At 37.1% G+C, this 20,497-nt stretch overlaps 1 protein-coding gene across 13 annotated transcripts in view; it reads right to left on the reverse strand.

Moving 5' to 3' along the window:
* TTLL7 (tubulin tyrosine ligase like 7) overlaps window positions 1-20,497 on the reverse strand; it is a 151,443-nt gene that overhangs the window by 14,890 nt on the left and 116,056 nt on the right. For 9 of the 13 annotated variants that reach the window (XM_027575269.2, XM_027575216.2, XM_027575217.2 and 6 more), the window contains 2 exons: window positions 14,636-14,796; window positions 1,345-1,518 (listed from right to left, as the gene is read on the reverse strand). In XM_027575269.2, coding sequence (XP_027431070.1) covers window positions 1,345-1,518; window positions 14,636-14,796 — 335 coding nt within the window. Of the gene's footprint in view, window positions 1-1,134; window positions 1,252-1,344; window positions 1,519-14,631; window positions 14,797-20,497 lie in introns of those variants that run through there. The other 4 variants (XR_003516795.2, XR_004820044.1, XM_027575284.2 and 1 more) reach the window with 3 other exon arrangements.

The following is a 20,497-nucleotide window of genomic DNA, read 5'->3' on the forward strand; positions in this document are numbered from 1 at the left end:
AAAATATTAATGAAAGTAATGTAAGTTTTATTTCAATAATTTGCTTCAGTCAAACCATTAAACTGTAGAATATTGATATTTGATTGAATTTGATATTTACATATTTCAAATATTAATGGCTAGCTTTACCTCTATCATTGTTGTGATCACTCAGCTTCTATTTGCAGGGGGAGAGTAGTTAAAATATGTTAAAGGTTCGACAATAATATAATGTCAGAATCCAAAACAAACAAAGATTAAAAATACATCTTTCGGGTGCCTGGGTGGCTCAGTCATTAAGCGTCTGCCTTTGGCTCAGGTCATGGTCCCAGGGTCCTGGGATCGAGCCCTGCATCGGGCTCCCTGCTCCACAGGAAGCCTGCTTCTCCCTCTCCCTCTCCCCTGCTTGTGTTCCCTCTCTCGCTGTGTCTCTGTCAAATAAATAAATAAAATCTTTAAAAAAAAAATACATCTTTCAACACTTTCTGTGAAATATACTCCAAGCCATTCTGCTGTTGCAGATCAGTTTTGCAAAAAGTTAGCTTTATTATATACTTCCTATGATCTCTTTAATAAACAGATCAATTTCTAGGTGTTTCAAAAGACAATCCCAGCTATGGTGGGTTTTTTCTCCTCATTGCCTATTCAGGGTTAGTTGAATACTATCATCATTTGACTATCACTTAGTTTTTCAAAGTCAAAATTTATTCTCTTCTATCCGGAGGAGTACTGTAACTTATACATACTAAAAATAAAGTCACGTGTTCCTCTTTAATTCTATTGGGCACTATGATTGTACAGAGAAATGCTAAAATGTACTATTTTTTCAATCTGCATATTTTTGCAGCTTAAAAACAATATTCTTTTTCATGATTTGGAAAACTACCTATTTTTACTGGACAGTATTTATTAAAATTCAATTTTTAAATGGAACTTAACAAAATTCACCTCCCATAGATGCGTGTCATGATGAAGGGAGTAAAGATTAAACTAAAGGCATCTTCTCAACTTATTAGGCTGAAGGATAAATTTGAAATCTCCCTATTGGTGACAAAAGTCAAGTTTATGACCATTTTTGGATGCTTTTACTCGGCATTTGAAAGCAAAATTATATAAGCCAAATAATCTCATTTCCAAGTAAGTTATTTCTGTCACCTTCAGGTTTGTGGTTGCTGTCCTTGTTTGGTCCTTTAAAGGTAAAGATGGTGCAAATTAAAAGTCTTTTGTAGATAACAGCATGTATGAATTTTCGGTCTTTAGCTTTTTCTCTAACTATATAAAAATAAAAAGAGACTTTCAATTTCAAACTGCACCGTGGCATTACTTTATATAAAACTCACAGGGTGTAGAAATGTAAACAAGTACCTGGAATTACCCCAATCAGTACCAATGCCTGAGAGTGATCCTCTTGAGTCAGTTGCGTATTTGTAAACCACTAGCAGGCACTGTTTACAAAGTTCAACCAAGCGCTGGCAACACTGGAGCTGCAAAGGAGTCATCACCTCCGGGCTTTTACTGAAAATACTCTCCCAAGAGGATCTGTTGGCATGGAAACAGACATGACCTCATGTGGCTGTTAAAAATGACAACCAGCGTTATCACTTACCTAGCAACAAACCAATAAGGAAAAGTAGAAATGGCCTCAGACATTTGAAGTGACTGCAGATGGTTGAAGGTATAAAACAAATATATATTCGAAAATTAATCTTTATGTTAAAAAACACAACACAGAATTCATATACTATTTGTCTTTAAAGACTTTACTGATCCCAACCGTGGATAGCTATCAGGATGGTTTCCCAACACCTCCTAAAAAATTGAGTTACTCTATATTAAAGTGTATGTGAAATACTGAGCTTATGTCTCAAAAGTTAGATATTCTAAAACTTTAGGTTTCCTAGAAAGCTTCCTTTACCTTTACATTAATAATGATCCCACAAAAGAATTTAAAATTTGCTTCAATTTAATTTGTGGCCTCTCTGTATTAGGAGAATTTAAGTGAATCCCTTGATTATGACCACTCCTCTCAAAACACTTAAGAGATGTAATTATGTCCATGATATTCCTAGAGCACAGGTTCTATATTCTAGAATTCATGTTATCTCAGTGAGTACTGCCTGATTATAATCACAAAGGTAGTATCCTGCCTCCTTAAGTGCCCTCAGCTTATACCAAAGCACAAAGTAGTACACACTTTCTTGGTAAACTTCGTGTGTGTTTGTGTGTGTGTGTGTGTGTGTGCATGCGCACAGGTAAACAAATACATATAAATGTACTTACAATTCCTAAATTTACCATAACAATCCAAATCAGGAAACACCTCACCACCCCCCACCACCAGAAAGAGAGAGACAGAGACAGAGACAGAGACTTATTTCCTTATAAATTAAACTTTTCAAGTCTCAAGGGGAAAGTTTCCTTTGAGACATGGTAATGGTTCAAGTCTCATTTTACATAAACCGATTCACTTAACCCTTAGAAAAGAAAAGAGTAGATTTTCAGAAAGAAAAAAATATTAAGGAAAATATTTTTCTGACAAGATGTACTTCCCAATGGGAAATTCAAAGACTCCATTTTCAATCTTCTGTGGATATTTGATATCTTTGGAATTTTTAAAAATGTTTTAGAAACTCAGAAAGGTATTTTTTAATAGATAGGCTACTGTTTATTTTTTCAGGAGAAACGTGGTCCTAAACAGAGAGCATGTCATCTGTGAATGAGAGGTTTTCTTAAAAGGAATAAGATTCAAATGAGTAGACTGAAAGGAATAAATTTTCTTCCATATTCTGAGATGTTCGGGACTAAATATAATAATATAATATTTTTATTATTTTTAAAAAGTTATTTTCATTCAAGAAACAGTAATATGCTAATTAAATTAACTCTAAAAATAAATTTTAATACTAAATATAAGAAAAACTGGCTATAATACATATGTGTTTGCATATATCCATATATACCTATACGTGTGTGTATGTATAACCAACTTAATTTGATCAAGAAAAGTACTGGAGAATACAAATTAATTAGGGCATGTGTTTATAATTAGTATTTCCTAATTTCAAAGCCCTACATGTTTAGGTCCAGAGAAATAAAAATTTCATATAAATACAAATACATACAGGAAAACATCCTGTGTTATGACTGTCTGGTTAGTACTTTCCTCTCCACTGAAATTCTGAACATTGCTACATCCTCTCCTCTCAATTTGGATGTATTTTTATTTTGATCCTTTGGAGCCATTTGATAAGATCCACTATCAAGTTACACACATCATGGTCATTTTTTTTTTCTGATTTGGAGGAGAGAGGTAAGAAAAAAACAAATAAAATGGAAGAAAGATAAAAGAGCTTCTATCACACTCTAATTTGATATAACATTCTGAATACTAGGTAAGTTATAATCTGACCAGCTTTGGCTTCTCATTCTCTCATTCTTCCTTAAATATTTAAAATAAATATATGGACCAAAGTCCTTTACCAATTTTTGGTGTGTATGTTCATCACCTCTAGCCAAAGACCACATTCTAATCTATTAATTCATATTTAAGTGTCAGCACACCAGAACTCCTCATAAAGAAAAAAAGAAAATGAACAGGACTTGCTTCATTTGGTACCCGGTTAACTTTTTCTGCACAAAGGAAACCCATCCTTCAAACTGAGTGTATTAGAACTATGTCCCTCACCTCCTACACACCACCTGGCATAACTAAATGTGCAATGCCTCTGTAACACTACAGTATCTCAATTTTCAATAATAACACAAAAATTTTTAAGAAGGTGAAAGGATCTAGAAATAATTTACAATACCAGTGCCTTTATCAAAGAACTCAAGGTCTTATCTGCCTTCTTTCTGAATCTAAATTCAAAAAAACAGAATTCAAAAAGAAAAATTAAGTGGTTAAGAAGTTCTGTTTGGTACTCCCTAATCCTCAGAGATGTTTAACAGGAAACAACTTTAAATGACACTTTTTAGTAATATAACAATAAGATACAGAATACTAAATACCTGTGGCAACAAAGGGGAGTTGTTATTAATGAAATCCAGAAACTCAAAAAGCCTTGCATTATCTAGCAATCCAATATTTTTCACCAACTTTCTCATCGAAACATTTAATAAAGCAGTTATCTAAAAAAGTAAAACTGATTCATTTCTTTCTCCTTCTCTGGTAGAAGTCTGAACGGATGACTGAGTGGACCAAAGTTAAGTAGCAGAAAGGAGAAAGGAAAGTAAAAACAAAACAAAGCAAAACAAAACCAACAAAAACTGGACTATACCAACTGGATACACAGGAACAATGAGCTGGAAAGTACTAACAATAACATTCAATTGAAAGTGATATGGGAACAGTAAGATTCAGGTCATTTTTACTCTGTATGATGCATACAATTTTAAGTAGGATAGTAAGTTTAGAAGTGGACTGCTTAGAATATTCCTTACCATTTCTTCTTGCCCAAAGATTCTAAAAAAAAGCTTTTCCATGACAAACTTCCACTGGAAAATGCCTTTGGCTAAAGGGTCCAAACAGATTCTCTTCTTTGGGGTTCACATATCATAGTTTTGAGTGGAGACAGGACTTTTCCAAATAATATATTTCTTCTCCCATTTACCTCCTGCCTTCTCCTCTTTGTTTTACCTGGAAAACTATTCTTCCTCTTCCTACAAGTCTCAGCTGAAATGTTAACGTCCTTCAGCCACATTTCCTGAGCTCTCAGGACTGAGTTTGAATCCCATAACACCTAAGCTTCCTATATCCCAGTAAAACATGGCGGATAATTTTATTCATGAAAATTCCAAGAGCTGTCTCCTGCAGAGAACACATTCAGAATGTAGAGCATCATGTGATAACAAGAAAAGTTTCCATGTGATAACAAGGGTCACTGAGCATGGGCTTCAGCAGCCTGAAACAGCAAGAAAGAGGGATAAGGGTGTGTTCTATTTGATATATTGGTTAAAAACCCCTGGGCCAACTCTAGGGAAACATACCACAAAGATCTACAATATTCTTTGATGTTTCTGGATGTGGACAAGGAGTGGTTTATTTATTTTGTTTTGTTATTGGGGTCTTGACAGGCAGAGGCAAGAATCAAGGTGGCCCAGAGTTATTTGGATTATATTTTTCCAAGATTTTACACCTAACTGTGAAAGACAGTTGTGCCTTTTATTAAAATCATTCCTTTAGAAGTGAGTTAAGAGTAGACTTTTACCTTGACTACTAGGCTGTTAGACCAAAGGTTAAAGGAGTATTCATTGACTAGACATGATTCAAAGGATTAATAGACCTATTCTGGGTCCAAACTGGGAATCAAACACACACAACACTCTGACTTAATTAAATTGAGGAAGCCTAAGAAACCCATTTGTAAGGCTACAAAATAAAATCCAGTGTTAAACTCTTCTAAGACCACCAAGGTTTTAAAGAAATGGATGGAGAGTGGAGGTCAAATTGGACTCAAAGCTACTCCTGCTCTGTTTGCCCAGGTGCAAGGGGGCTGGGGATTTGGCTAAGGCTATGGGACTTAAATCAAGCAAGCCTGTCAACCACTGGGAATGCTGCTCTTGAGTCAGACAACCTGGGTTTAAATCCCAGGTCACCTAGTTACTATAAGAACTTGGGCAAATTATGTTCTCTCTATGCTTTGATTTCCTCATCTGTACAATGAGAATAATAACAATAATAATTTACTCAAAATATTAAAGTGGAAATTATAAGAATATTTAATATGTAAAGTAGTATCAGGCATTTAGTAAGTCAAATGCTATTAACTCTCATTATCAATACTAGTAGTAATAGATACCACCAGAGAAATTTAAGGGGAGTATTGTTCAAAGAACAAGAGAAAAAGATTCTGAATCAATTAGAATATATTACCAAAATAGTTCACGGAAGAGGAGTCCCAGAGGCAAAGAAGAACCACTTTATGGGCATCTTTAGGGTCTGGAGTTGGAGATTACCTCATGCACTCAAAACTACCAGCACCGATTTCAGTAGCAGACTATCTGTTTTCCCTGCTGAAGAATAGCTAGTATTCTAACTGATGTGGAGAACAAAGGCAGAAGGAAATGTAGATAAAATTAAATGTCCTTATAACCTGCAGCCCATTGACAAATACTTGAGGCAAGCAGAGTATGACCTTCCTCCAGGAACTCCCAACTGTCTTAACATTAATGCTTTGCTAGAGGGAAAAACAACCTTAGCTTGACAATAGCTAGGTCTCCAGGATCCTATGAGTCTTCTTTAGCATATGAAAATCCCCTTGGATTTTCCCCCAGCTCCATAGTATATAATTAACTGCTCCTCACGGTACCAGGGCAGCCTTTCTGCCCATGGGCCGTGTCCCCGTGCTTTAATAAAACCATCTTTATACATCGAAGACATCTCAAGTATTCTTTCTTGGCCGTTGACTCTGAACCCCAACATTTTCATATCACAACCTATGGACCAACAAACAGAAACAAAATTCCAATTATGAGTCTAGATTGAGAGAACTTCTACAGAGAACCATCAACTAATGGGCCACGGAACATAGTTCAAATGTTCCACTTAAGTCTCTGTAGAAAATAATTTATAGTCAAGATTACTCTCAGATTTTACTACAACCCAGAGCACCTTATAAATTCTTCCTGTTTTTAAATGGCTACTGAGGGGACGCCTGGGTGGCTCAGTCAGTTAAGCATCTGCCTTTGGCTCAGGTCATGATCCCGGGGTCCTGGGATCGAGCCCCACGTCGGGCTCCTTGCTCAGCAGGGAGCCTGCTTCTCCCTCTTCCTCTGCTGCTCCTCCTGCTTATACTCTCTGTCAAATAAATAAATAAATAAATAAAATCCTTAAAAAAAAGAAAGAAAGAAAGAAAAGTAAATGGCTACTGAGGAACATGATAGTAGTGAGAATAAGTCTGAAAATGGTATGAATAAATTGGTACTAGAGGACTAGAATATTTAAATGGAGGACATTTGGAGATCATTTGGAGTATTAAGAGAGATTAGAGAAGTAAGAAAGAACCAGCATGTTAGAGAGTGTTGTGTCTCTAGCTAAGAAGTCTGGACTTTAATGATAAATGAGGGAAATCACGATAGATTTTAGGAAATGACCCTGACAGTAGGACAGATATGGGAAACAAAAAACTGGAGACAAAAATGTCTAGAAATCTATTAATTTTACCTAGCCCTTCTACCAAAAGGTTCCTCCTATCTGAAATCCTGTAATACTTTATCTAGGTCTCTTTTATATAATCTATCTATCTATCTATCTATATGTATATATATATATATATATATATATATATATATATATATATAAAATTTTATCTACTAGAAGCATTAGAACTTAATGGTTCACACCACAAACTCTGGGGCCAGGCTCCCTCAGTCCAAATCCCAGTTGCACTAGGTTGTTAGTGCCTATCTATGCCTCAGTTTCCTCGCCTACAAAATGGAGATAAAACATAGAACTTGCTTCAAAGTGTTGTTATGAGGATTAAATCACTCAATATACATACTCAACGCCTGGCACATAGTAAGTAGTATAGCTTTAGTTATTATCATATTTAAGAGTTTTGCGGGCAGGATCTGTGTCAAAATCAACTTTGTCTCTCCAGAAGTATTTAACACAGTAGAAAGTACTGGGTAATTGCTAAGAACAATGAAAAAGAATCTAAAGTAGCCACAGTGGGAATGTGACAGAAAAACTAACAGGATTTAGCAAACCACTGAATACAGACTGGGAAGAAGAAAGATACAGATGACCCTGAGATACCAAACCTGCATGACTGGGAGGATAACAATGGGATTAAAGGAAGGCCAGAAAGGAAGCTATTTCTGAGTGAAAGGGAGGTGCTGAATGTTTGGTTTTAAATATCTTAAGGCTAAAGTGACAATGAGTCACAACAGCTTTGGCAGGATTGAAATTTTGGAGAAGAGCAGAAGTGTAGCCATGTTTTGGAAGTCTGTTACATGAAGGCAAGAGCAGAAGAACCTTAAGGATACTGATTTGTTATGGAGATTTTTCATTAAGACTTCCTTGGCACTGGCGGGGGCGGGGGGGGGGGGGAGTTCCAAGATGGCGGAATAGTAGGGGGACCCTGAACTTGCCTTGTCCTTTGAATACAACTAGATCAACCTTTAAGTATTTTGAGCAACTAGGATCAGAGGAGTACAGAAACAACCTGCAGAGTTGAAGGCAGAGAATTTGGCAGAGGCAAGTTTCAGAGCCCTGGATTGGGGGAATGGGAAGCAACCAGCTGGAAGAGGAGGAAGCCCCGTCGGAGGAGCAAAGTCAGGAAGAGGGAGAAAGTTGGAAAGATTGCAGCGGTTTGTAACCTCACAATAAACGGTGATGCGTGGGTCCCTGGGTTGCTCGGGGAGGGACTGCTCCACTTCCTGGAGGGCATTTGGAGGAGCATATTTGTCCTTTCCAGAGACAGAGACCAGCTGGGATGCCTTTGAGTGGAGCTCAGCAGCAGCGTCAGAGGGGCACACATAGGGCAGAAAACCTCTTAACTTTTTGGTGTGAACCACAATAGGCTTAAACCTCTGTGTGGCGCCAACCTCTTAACTTTTTGGTGTGAACCACAATAGGCTTAAACCTCTGTGTGGCGCCAATCAACTCCTTTGCTAGGAGTGACAGAGCGAAGTGCAGACTGGAGCAGATTATGGGTAACATGACCTCTGCTTTTTGCTGTCGGCCACAATAGATTCAAGCCTCTGCAATGGCTTTTCTGGGAGAAGGGAGAGTAGGGGACTGAGTCGAGTGCGGATGGCTGATAACCTGTATCCAGCTTTTCACTGAGCATTACAATAAACTCTAGCCTCTGACTGCCTACTGTGTGACGGCTTTTAAGGAACGGGTCGGTGCTTGACACACCCAGAGCCTCCCCACTGAGCAGGCGCGCACATTACTAGGCCCTTTAAAACTTGGAGTTTTGAATCCCGGCCTCTGGCCAGAGATAAAATACAGGAGATCTGTGGCTCTGGGCGTGCCAACGACCCAGGCACAGACAGATTAGGGCAGGGAACTGACAAGGGCCCGGTCACAGGACATTTTGTAAAAGGGCCAGCTGAGCAGGAGCTGTTGGGAGTTCTGCTCCCCAGAGACAAAAGGGTGAGGTGATGCCATATTCTACTTCTTGCACCATCCCTCCCTCCTTGCACCCACCAGCACAGATTCCAGAGAGAAACACAGCGCCTCTAGTGGAGGCTGGAGTCCCCTACACTAAACCCCTCCCCTCTGACCTGGCAGGCGTATCTTTAGGAGAGCAAGTCAGCTTGTGAACCAGCACAGCAGGCCTCTCCCTCAGAAGACCAACACAAACCCCTCCATCTACCAAGTCTACTGATTAAAGAAAGCTGAACAACATCAGCTTCCAGCTTAACTTCACAAACAAATCAAAGCATACCTACTTAAAGGAACAAACACTCCCCACTACAAGCAAGGAGGAACTATGTGGAGGAAGGACCAGTGGGAAAGAACAGGCAAAACACAACAGCAGAGTGTACACAGCATACACCAGAACCACTCCCTGCACATGTTGTTGGTATTGCTGTTGTTGTTGATATTATTATTGCTGTTTTTGCTGGGGGTTTTTTCTTTTTTCTTTTTTTCTTTCTCTTTCTTTCCTCCTTTCTTTTCTGGACAAAATGACTAGAAGGAGAAATTCACAGCAAAAGAAAGAGCCAGAGGTAGTACTGTGCAATAGATTTAATCAATACAGATATAAGTAAGATGTTGGAACTAGAATTCAAAACGATTATAAAGATACTGGCTGGCCTTGAAAAAAGCATGAAAGACACTAGAGAATCTCTTACTGCAGAAATAAAAGAACTAAAATCTAATCGGGCCAAAATTAAAAATGCTATTACTGACATGCAGTAAAAAAATGGAGGCTCTAACTGCTGGGTAAATGAAGCAAAAGAGAGGGTCAGTGATTTAGAAGACAAAATGATGGAAAGTAAAAAAGAGAGAAAAATAACTACTGGATCATGAGGGGAGACTTTGAGAAATCAGTGATACCATAAAGCACAATAATATTCGAATAATAAGGGTGCCAGAAGATGAGGAAAGGGGGGCAGGTTTATTTGAACAAAGTATAGCTGAGAATTTCCCTAATCTGGGGAAGGAAACAAGCATTCAAGTCCAGGAGGCACAGAGAACCCCCATTAAAATCAATAAAAATAGGTCAATACCCCAATATATAATAGTGAAGCTTGAAAATTTCAGAGATAAAGAGAAAATCCTGAAACCAGCTCGAGACAAAAGGTCCTTAACCTGCAAGGGTAGAAACATAAGGCTGGCAGCAGACCTGTCCACAGAGACTTGGCAGGCCAGAAAGGATGGGTATAATATATTTAAGGCGCTAAATGAGAAAAATATTTAGCCAAGAATACTTTATCCAGCAAGGTTGTCATTCAGAATGGAAGGAGAGATAAAGAGCTTCCAGGACAAACAGAAAATAAAGAATTTGTGATCACTAAACCAGCCCTGCAAGAAATATTAAAGGGGATCCTTTGATCAAAGAGAGCCCAAAACTAACAAAGACCAGAAAGGAACAGAGACAACCTACAGAAACAGTAACTTTACAGGTAATACAATGGCACCAAATTTATATCTTTCAATAATTCCTCTGAATGGAAATGGACTGAAAGCTCCAACTGAAAGACACAGGATATCAGATTGGATAAAAAAAAAAACAACAACAACAAGATCCATTGATATGCTGTCTACAAGAGAGTCATTTTGGACCCAAAGACACCCCCAGATCAAAAGTGAGGGGGTGGAGAACCATTTACCATGCTAATGGGCATCAAAAGAAAGCTGGGGTAGTAATCCTTATATCAGACAAATTAGATTTTAAACCAAAGACTGTAGTAAGAAATGAAGGACACTATATCATAATTAAAGGGTCTATCCAACAAGAAGATCTAACAATTGTAAATATTTATGCCCCTAACTTGGAGCAGCCAATTATATAAACCAACTAAAAACAAAATTAAAGAAACACATTGATAATAATACAATAATAGTAAGGGACTTTAACACCCCACTCACAGCAATGGACAGATCATCTAAGCAGAAGATCAACAAGGAAACAAGGGCTTTGAATGACACACTGAACCAGACAGACTTCACAGATATATTCAGAACATTCCATCCTAAAGCAACAGAATACACATTCTTCTCGAGTAGAGCACTTCTTAAATTTTTCTTTAATTTCCTGGTTGACCCACTTACTCTTTATGCTCTTTAACCTCCATGTATTTGCATTTCTTCCAAAATTTCTCTTGTGATTGAGTTCAAGTTTTAAAGCATCATGGTCTGAGAATATGCAGGGAATAATCCCAATCTTTTGGTACCAGTTGAGACCTGATTTGTGATGTAATACAATTCTCGAGTAGAGCATCCTACTAAAGAATAGATGGGTCAACCAGGAAATTAAGAAAAATTTTAAAAATTCATGGAAGCAAATGAAAATGAAAACACAAAAGTTCAGAACCTTTGGGATGCAGCAAAGGAAGTCCCAGGAAGGAAGTATATAGCAATACAGGCCTTTCTCAAGAAACAAGAAAAATCTCAAATACACAAGGTAAAATTACACCCAATGGAGTTGGAAAAAAGAACAGCAAATAAAGGCTAAACCCAGCAGGAGAAGAGAAATAATAAAGATTAGAGCAGAAATCAATGAAACAGAAACCAAAAGAACAGTAGAACAGATCAGCGAAACTGAGCTGGTTCTTTGAAAGAATTAATAAGATCAATAAAACCCTAGCCAGACTTATCAAAAAGAAAAGAGAAAGGACCCAAATTAATAAAATCACAAATGAAAAAGGAGAGATCACAACCAGCACCAAAGAAATACAAACAATTATACAAATATATTATGATCGTCTATATGCGAACAAATTAGGCAATCTGGAAGAAATGGATGCATTCCTAGAAACATATAAACTACCAGAACTGAACCAGGAAGAAATAGAAAAACTGAACAAACCCATAACCACCAAAGAAACTGAAGCAGTAATCAAAAATCCCCCACCAAATAAGAGTCCAGGGCAGATGGCTTCCCAGGGGAATTCTACCAAACATTTAAAGAATTAATACCTATTCTTCTGAAGCTGTTTCAAAAAACAGAAATGGAAGGAAAACTTCCAAACTCATTCTATGTGGCCAGGATTACTTTGATCCCAAAACCAGACAAAGACCCCACCAAAAAGGAGAATTACAGACCAAAATCCCTGATGAACATGGATGCCAAAATTCTCACCAAGATACTAGCCAGTAGGATCCAACAGTACTTTAAAAGGATTATTCACCACGACCAAGTGGGATTTATTCCTGGGCTGCAAGGGTGGTTCAACATCCACAAATCAATCAATGTGATATACTACATTAATAAAAGAAAGGACAAGAACCATATGATCCTCTCAAAAGATGCAGAAAAAGTATCTGACAAAATACAGCATCCTTTCTTGATTAAAACTCTCCACAGTGTAGGGACAGAGGGAACATACATCAATATCATAAAAGCCATATATGAAAAGCCCACAGCGAATATCATTCTTAATGGGAAAAACAGAGAACTATTCCCCTAGGGTCAGGAACACAAAAGGAATGTCCACTTTCACCACTGTTGTTCAACATAGTACTAGAAGTCCTAGCCTCAACAATCAGACAACAAAAAGAATATCAAAGGCATCCAAATTAGCAAAGAAGTCAAACTCTTACTCTTCACAGACAACATGATGCTCTATGTGGAAAACCCAAAAGACTCCAACCCCAAAATTGATAGAACTCATACAGGAATTCAGCAAAGTCACAGGATATAAAATCAATGCATAGAAATCAGTTGCATTCCTATACACTAACAATGAAGCAGAAGAAAGAGAAATTAAGGAAATGATCCCATTTACAATTGCACCAAACACCATAAGATACCTAAGAATAAACCTAACCAAAGACGTAAACGATCAGTACTCTGAAAGCTAAAGAACACTTATGAAAGAAATTGAGGAAGACACAAAGAAATGGAAAAATGGTCCATGCTCATGGAATGGAAGAACAAATATTGTGAAAATGTCTATGCTACCCAGAGCAATCTATACATTCAATGCAATGCATATCAAAATACCATCAACATTTTTCACAGAGCTGAAACAAATAATCCTAAAATTTGTATGGAACTTGAAAAGACCCCAAATAGCCAAAGGAATGTTGAAAAAGAAAAACCAAAGCTGTGGCATCACAATTCTGGACTTCAAGCTCTATTACAAAGCTGTAATCATCAAGACAGTATGGTACTGGCACAAAAACAGACACATAGATCAGTGGAACAGAATAGAGAACACAGAAATGACCCTCTATGGTCAACTAATCTTTGACAAACAGGAAAGAATATCCAATGGAAGAAAGACAGTCTCTTCAACATAGATCAATGGAACAGAATAGACAGCCCAGAAATGGACCCTCAACTCTATGGTCAACTAATCTTCGACAAAGCAGGAAAGAATGTCCAATGGAAAAAAGACAGTCTCTTCAACAAATGGTGTTGGGAAAATTGGACAGCCACATGCAGAAGAATGAAACTAGACCATTGCCTTACACCACACACACAAATAGACTCAAAATGGATGAAAGACCTAAATGTGAGACAGGAACCCATCAAAATCCTAGAGGAGAACACAGGCAGCAACCTCTCCGACCTCAGCCACAGCAAATTCTTCCTAGAAACATCACAAAGGCAAGAGAAGAAAGGGCAAAAATGAACTATTGGGATTTCATCAAGATAAAAAGCTTTTGCACAGCAAAGGAAACAGTCAACAAAACCAAAAGACAAGCGACAGAATGGAAGAAGATATTCGCAAATGACATATCAGATAAAGGGCTAGTATCCAAAATCTATAAAGAACTTATCAAACTCAACACCCACAGAACAAATAATCCAATCAAGAAATGGGCAAAAGATATGAACAGATATTTCTGCAAAGACATCCAATGGATGGAATATTACACAGCCATAAAAAAATTAAATTTTGCCATTTGCAATGACGTGGATGGAACTAGAGGGTATTATGCTAAGTGAAATAAGTCAATCAGAGAAAGACAATTATATGATTTCACTCATATGTGGAATTTAAGAAACAAAACAGAGGATCATAGGGGAAGGGAGGGAAAAATAAAATAAGATGAAATCGGAGAGGGAGACAAACCATAAGAGATTCTTAACTATAGGAAAGAAACTGAGGGTTGCTGGAGTGGAGCGGGGTGGGAGGATAGGGTAACTGGGTGATGGGCATTAAGGAGGGCACTTGATGTAACGAGCACCGTGTGTTACGTGAAACTGATGAATCACTGAACTCTACCTCTGAAACAAATAATACACTATATGTTAATTAATTGAATTTAAATAAAACTAAATTAAAAACTACCTTCTTTCCACTGAATTCAAATTAGTTAGGTGTTGGGTTCATATTCATTATCTCATCTAAATCAGCTTAACTGCTATAAATTATAGCCAAATCCAAAAAACTGTATATAGTAAAAAAAAAAAAAAATCCATAATTTAACAGATCATTATAGAAATTCAACCATTTTTATTGGGCTTCCTATATAACTAAATAGTAAAATGTTGAAAGTAACAGTAATAAGAGGTAATTTAGAACTTACCCTGAATCACAGAAACAGTTCCACAGTCCTTGGCCATGACTCCAGAGTAGGCGATTAAAAACCCGGTTGAAAATCCGATATAAACTTACTTCCTCGACATCAGGTACCTTCCAGATACGTGGAAGAATTGTACGAATACTTGTTTTTACTATGTCCAAAACCTAGTGGAAAAACCAAAGTTATTTCAAGATCTAAGTGTTTAAGTGTGTGTCTAAAATTCAAAGATGAATATATATAATTCAAAGATAAATACATACACACACCTACACACACTCATTCGCTCAATAACAGCACAGAGTAAAAATCTCAGAAATAGGTCCATGCATTTATGACACTCTAGTGTATGACATAGGTGGCAAGTCAGAGCATTGGAGTAAGAAAAGATTAAGTTTAAAATTTAAATTTAAGTTAAATCTAAATTAAATCAATAAATGGGGACTGAAAAATAGTAAGTTTTATTAAGAAAGTAAAGTTAAATCCTCACTCACTCAATTAACAAAAATCAACTCTAGAGGGATTGGGGCCTTAAGCTTAAAAAATAAGCCATTAAATATCTTAGTGAAAAGTATTGGTGAATATCTTTTAGTCCTTAGGTTAGAAAAAGATTAAGTCATAAAAAAGTATGGACCATAAAATATTAATAGATTGATTATATTAAAATTAAGAACTTCTGGACATCAAAAGATACCTTAAGAAAAATAAAAGATCAAGTTACAAGCTGGGAAAATATATTTAAAACATATACCTACAACAAAAGATTAATATCAGAAATACCTAATAATTGCCTAATAAATTGCTAACCCAAACACTAATGACTTAGGGAAAAAAATGGACAAAAATACATGATCTGGAATTTCACAAAAGAGAAAATAAATTTGCCCAATATATATAAGACATAAATATTAAAACTATAATAAGATATCACTTCATGCCCATTTAACTGACAAAAATTAAAAGTCTGACAATACTAAATGCTGGAGAGCTAGGGTTATGCAGGGTCTCTTAGACATTATTGGTGGGAGTACCAATTGGTGTAGTCACTCAAAAATAGCTTGGCATTATCTCCTAAAGTTAAAAATTCGTATACCCTATAACCCAGCAATTTTATTCCTAAGAGAAACTCAGGGGTTAAAAACAAGACTCATGTACAAGAATGTTCTAACAGCTGTTCACAATTGCAAACACCTGGGAACGACCTAATTGTCCTTCAGTGGGAGAGTGAACAAATAAACTGGTACACTCATTCCCTTGAACTATTATATAGTAATCAAAATGAATGAAATACAACAATGCACAAAACACAGAGCATCCTAGTAATATAATAGTAAATTTCTTAAAAATGCAAACCTGAGATTATATATAGTATGAAACCTTTTTAATAGAAGTAAAAACAACTAAATTTAAAATACAAATGGGGAAGAAGCATAGACATAATAAGAATTTATAAAGAACAAAAGGAACTAGTGAATCCTGAATTTAAGAAAATGGCTACCTGAGACATTGGGAGGAGGTCCAGGGAGATGGAGGAGAGTCATTTGGTTAGATAATAATAGGTCATTGCCAGGAACATAACTTTTGTTTTGGATGTTGGGGTCATAAATGGTAAAATTAACTTTAAAAACACTAAATAAAAGCAGGCCAAAGACTTACCAATAATGAGAGATTATCATGAAATAAGGACTATGATTAATCTAATTCTGAACAACTGAAATCCTAGAGGTTCTAAAAAAATTGTAAACACAAAAAGTGGCTTTGTCCAATTCACATGTATTTAATATTTATGCAATGCAGGTATTTCCAATGAAAACTCTTAAAAAAAGTAAGCACCAACAAATATAGTTATTCAAATTTCAGTTCACCAAAGTAGATTTTTACCTTTTTTTTTTTTTAAGTAATCTCTACATCCAACATGGGGCTCGAACTCACAACCCTGACAGTTGTATGCTCTACCGAGGTTTTTGCTTTTTATTTTATGTACCTAATTGAAGGAACTGCCTATAAATATGTGAGTGAGTGATGAGGAGAGAAAGAAGCTTGCAAATATAAAGGCTGAAGGAAGACAGATTTCTCTCAATTGGGACAAATGTATAGAGAATTGGAAGCAGATAAAAGAAGAATTTAATTTGTCTCTATTTAACAGCCATATTTTAAAAAGTGATACTAGTTATTTCTGATAAGGCAAATGTAGAATAAACATCCGTTTAAAATCAGTTCAGTAAATAATTTTCAAAATATCATTTTATTTAGAGAAGAATGTCAACTCCAGCTTCTCATGAGAAATGGTGTGAGCAGCCTCAGGCCTTCCCTTCCTGTTCCCGCTTCCTTCACCATGAAGTGGGAACAGTACTGTAACCCCCACAGCAGGTCAGGGGCATGTCAGATGAGGGGGCAGAGAAGGAGAGAGAATGCAATCTGCAATAAAGCTGCTTGGGAAAAAAATTGTCCTGGAAGAGCTTGTTACTACAGATAAATTCTTCAACAGTAAGAAGGATTTTTTTTTAAACTTTAATATGAATTATTCACAATAATACTGATATGCCTCTTGGGCCTGAATGCATACCTTTTATTTTTCACAATTTTCATTTAATCTATTAGTTTAATCTATTAGTTTCTTTTGAATACATTTTATGGTAAAATGTATATGATGCATAAGAACCAAAGAGAAGGGCAACTAATGTGTTATTGCCTGCCTGCTCTATACTAAGCACTATACCAGGTACTTTACTTAGTGGAGACTCTCTTGGCCACTACTCTGTACATGTTTTATTCTTAGTTTAGAGGGAATTTTAAAACCATGTTGATGTAATATTCTAGCCCACCCACACATGACAAAAGCAACTTCTGAAAGCAGCCAGGGAGTTAGGGGTGGAGAAGCTTCTGCTCTACTCCTGATGTTTCCTCCAACATGGAGAGATAATAAAATATTCTAGGACTCTTGGAACACAAGCATCTCTGCCTGAGTGATCTTCCAGAATTGTGAGACTAGCATGGTCTAGGCAACCCAGGAACCTGCCCCTTCTCTTCCTGAGCAGCTCATGGGGAACATACATTCTCCTTTGCTTCTCTTTGCCTTCAATTTTAAAGGAGGCAAGCTCCCTGGTCCTGGGGAAAGGAATGGGTTAGAGAGATCTATAATTTGGAGGGCATGAGGGCATGCAAACCAAGGGTACTAGAACCTGACTCCCTCGTTTCCCCTCTGAGCATTCACATACACTCCTTCCTCTGCTTGGGAGTGTCTTCCCTTATCTATTCACCTGGCGAACCTATACAGGGAGACCTTTCCCTGCCACTGACCCATGATCCCTTCAGCCCCCGTTCCTCCCTATTAATAATTAGCTTGCTTTATTTTAATTTCCTATTTAATATTAGACTGTTATCCACATAAAGAGAGGTATTATGCCCATCTTGGTAAAAAACTTATCATGTCCCCAAGGCTCAGCAGGTGTTTATTTTAGTGAAACTGTTCCTTGCAGCAAAGTGAAAACTATGCATCCGAGGTAAAAATCAGAGCTAACATTTACTGAGGGCTTACTACGGACCTCACTATGGACCAGGGACTGTTCTAAACACTTTTACATATAGCAATTCATGTAATCCTCAGAAAAAAAACACAAGGTAGATACAAATTGGTCCACAGTTCCCTTTCAAAAGATCTTGAGGCTAGATTCCATAATCATACACATTACTATTTCTGCAAGAAAATATGTGAATATGAAAACCAACAGACAAGACAAAAATAACACATAACTTCCTGTCAGGTCATTGTCACCAAATGAATTCAGGTAAGTTAGGTTGTGCTGCCTAGTGGTTATGAAAATTTTTTGGTTTTGAGGACATTTTTGGGTCTCATTTTATGGATGAGAAAGCTCAGGTATGGAGCAGATAAGTAACTTTGCCAAGATTACACAGCTGGTAAATGGACAGCTGTGTAGACCTCTCTGCTCCTAAGCACTACCCAACACTGCCTCACAATTCATTTGATCTATCCAGGTGTCAACAGCAAACCCTAGAAAAGAATCAAATTGTCACTTCTTAGATTCAGATTCGCCTCTAGTCAAGTAATACTTGGGAAAATGGGTGGGGTCACCAGGCACCCCCTCCATCAGGGCCAGGGCAAAGGGTCTAATCTGCTTAAAAGGCTATACAGATGGGGGGACACTGACTGCACCTTTAGCAAAACATCCACTGAATAATTTTAGTAAGGCAGAGAGCAGACAGGCAAGAAATCAGACTGGAAAGAGGTGAATTAATGCTCGTTCATTTGTAATGCTATTTTGGGTATCTGGGTGCTTTGGGGTTAGAACAAAATGGATGGAAGATGACTAATTTGTGAAACACAAAAACAAATGGTGAGCAAGGTGCCCTTTGTGTTTATCTGCGGACTCAAGTGAGGCTAAGTTATAGAACACAGGTATCCATTTCCTGACATTGCGACTTTTAAAAGCATCCTGATCCAACATTAAGCTCTCCAAGGGAAAAAAATAAATGGGAGATTCAGTCAATGAAAACATGAATAAAATGAAAAGATTTGTCTTTTCTATATGAAATAGAGCACATTTAAAGGCATAAAGTACACAAATTCATATTTTGCAAGAACATACAGATGTTGAATGACAAACTGCTCCATATGGCTGAACAGTTGGTTCTAAATTAAAATAATGGCATGAGGTGAGGGAGGTTTAGAAATAACATTGAAATCACTGCATGTACTAATGATGTGTGCAGCAGCCATGGCTACAGGGTACAGGCGTTTTTGCTGATGCAGAATGAACACTCTGTACACATCTACGTCAGCCCAAATGAAAAAGAGATGGAAAATAATAACATCAAAATGCATGCAGAAGCAACTACAGGAGGTATTAAAAAGAAATGGCTATTTAGAGAAGAAACACTTGATCAACAAAGATCTCTTAGAACCCCCAAATAAATGCAAATATAGTAGAAGATTAATATCACTATGTATTTCTCTTCATCCTCCAATCTTAGTTTACGCCTAGATATCACATCAGAGAATAAGCTTCTCAGCAAATTCGGCATTCTTCACAGTCCACCAACACTGCAGTGTTTTCATACTTCACATCTATTCCTTATAAATTATATAAAGCGGCTGCATTCTTGGCAGAAAGCTAAATTATGCAAGTGTAGAGTTACCACAACATGATATTAAATAAGATTAGCTGTTTCCATTTTCACCTGGTGAGGATTCTTTTCAGTATTTAATTCCCTCATCCTTGACCTTTAAAGTTTACATCCATTAAGGAAAATTTGAAATAGGGCATGTGAAAGAGTTTGTGTGTGTGGGTTCTAATCTTAGAGTTTTATAACATTTTAATGAGCAACCAGCACATGCTTTGATCCTGGAACAGAAAAAGGGAGATACATATTTCAACAATGGTCTATAAATGGAATTAAGAGATTTCAATGAGAGTTTTAGGCATTCCGCACCTAGAATAGTGCTTGAGACATGGTAGTCCTCCAATTAATATTGTTGAATGCAAGTTAGAATGAGCAAATAACTAAATGAATGAATGAACAACTCCCAAAATCTCCAATGTGCTTAGCATAGTTCTTGCACAAAATGGCAACCAATAAATGTTTGTCAAGTTAAATTGTATCACATACAGCCTTTGTGGCATGCCATTTGACTCACTCTGCTTTCAAGAGTGCAGTTAACTAACTGACAGCCTCCTCATTCAGGATCCACTGCAACATTCAAGCTTACACTCTCCTCTGCTCCCAACCAAAGGATTGAGCATGGATGGGAGACCAGAGAGGGCTTCTTTCCACCTAGCATGATCCCTCTAACAGGCAACCTTTGATCTGGTGCCCCATCAGCCCTACGAGGCGGCTCTCTCAGAACTT

The sequence above is a fragment of the Zalophus californianus genome, chromosome 4, assembly GCF_009762305.2.
Source record: "Zalophus californianus isolate mZalCal1 chromosome 4, mZalCal1.pri.v2, whole genome shotgun sequence".
Lineage (NCBI taxonomy): Eukaryota > Metazoa > Chordata > Mammalia > Carnivora > Otariidae > Zalophus > Zalophus californianus.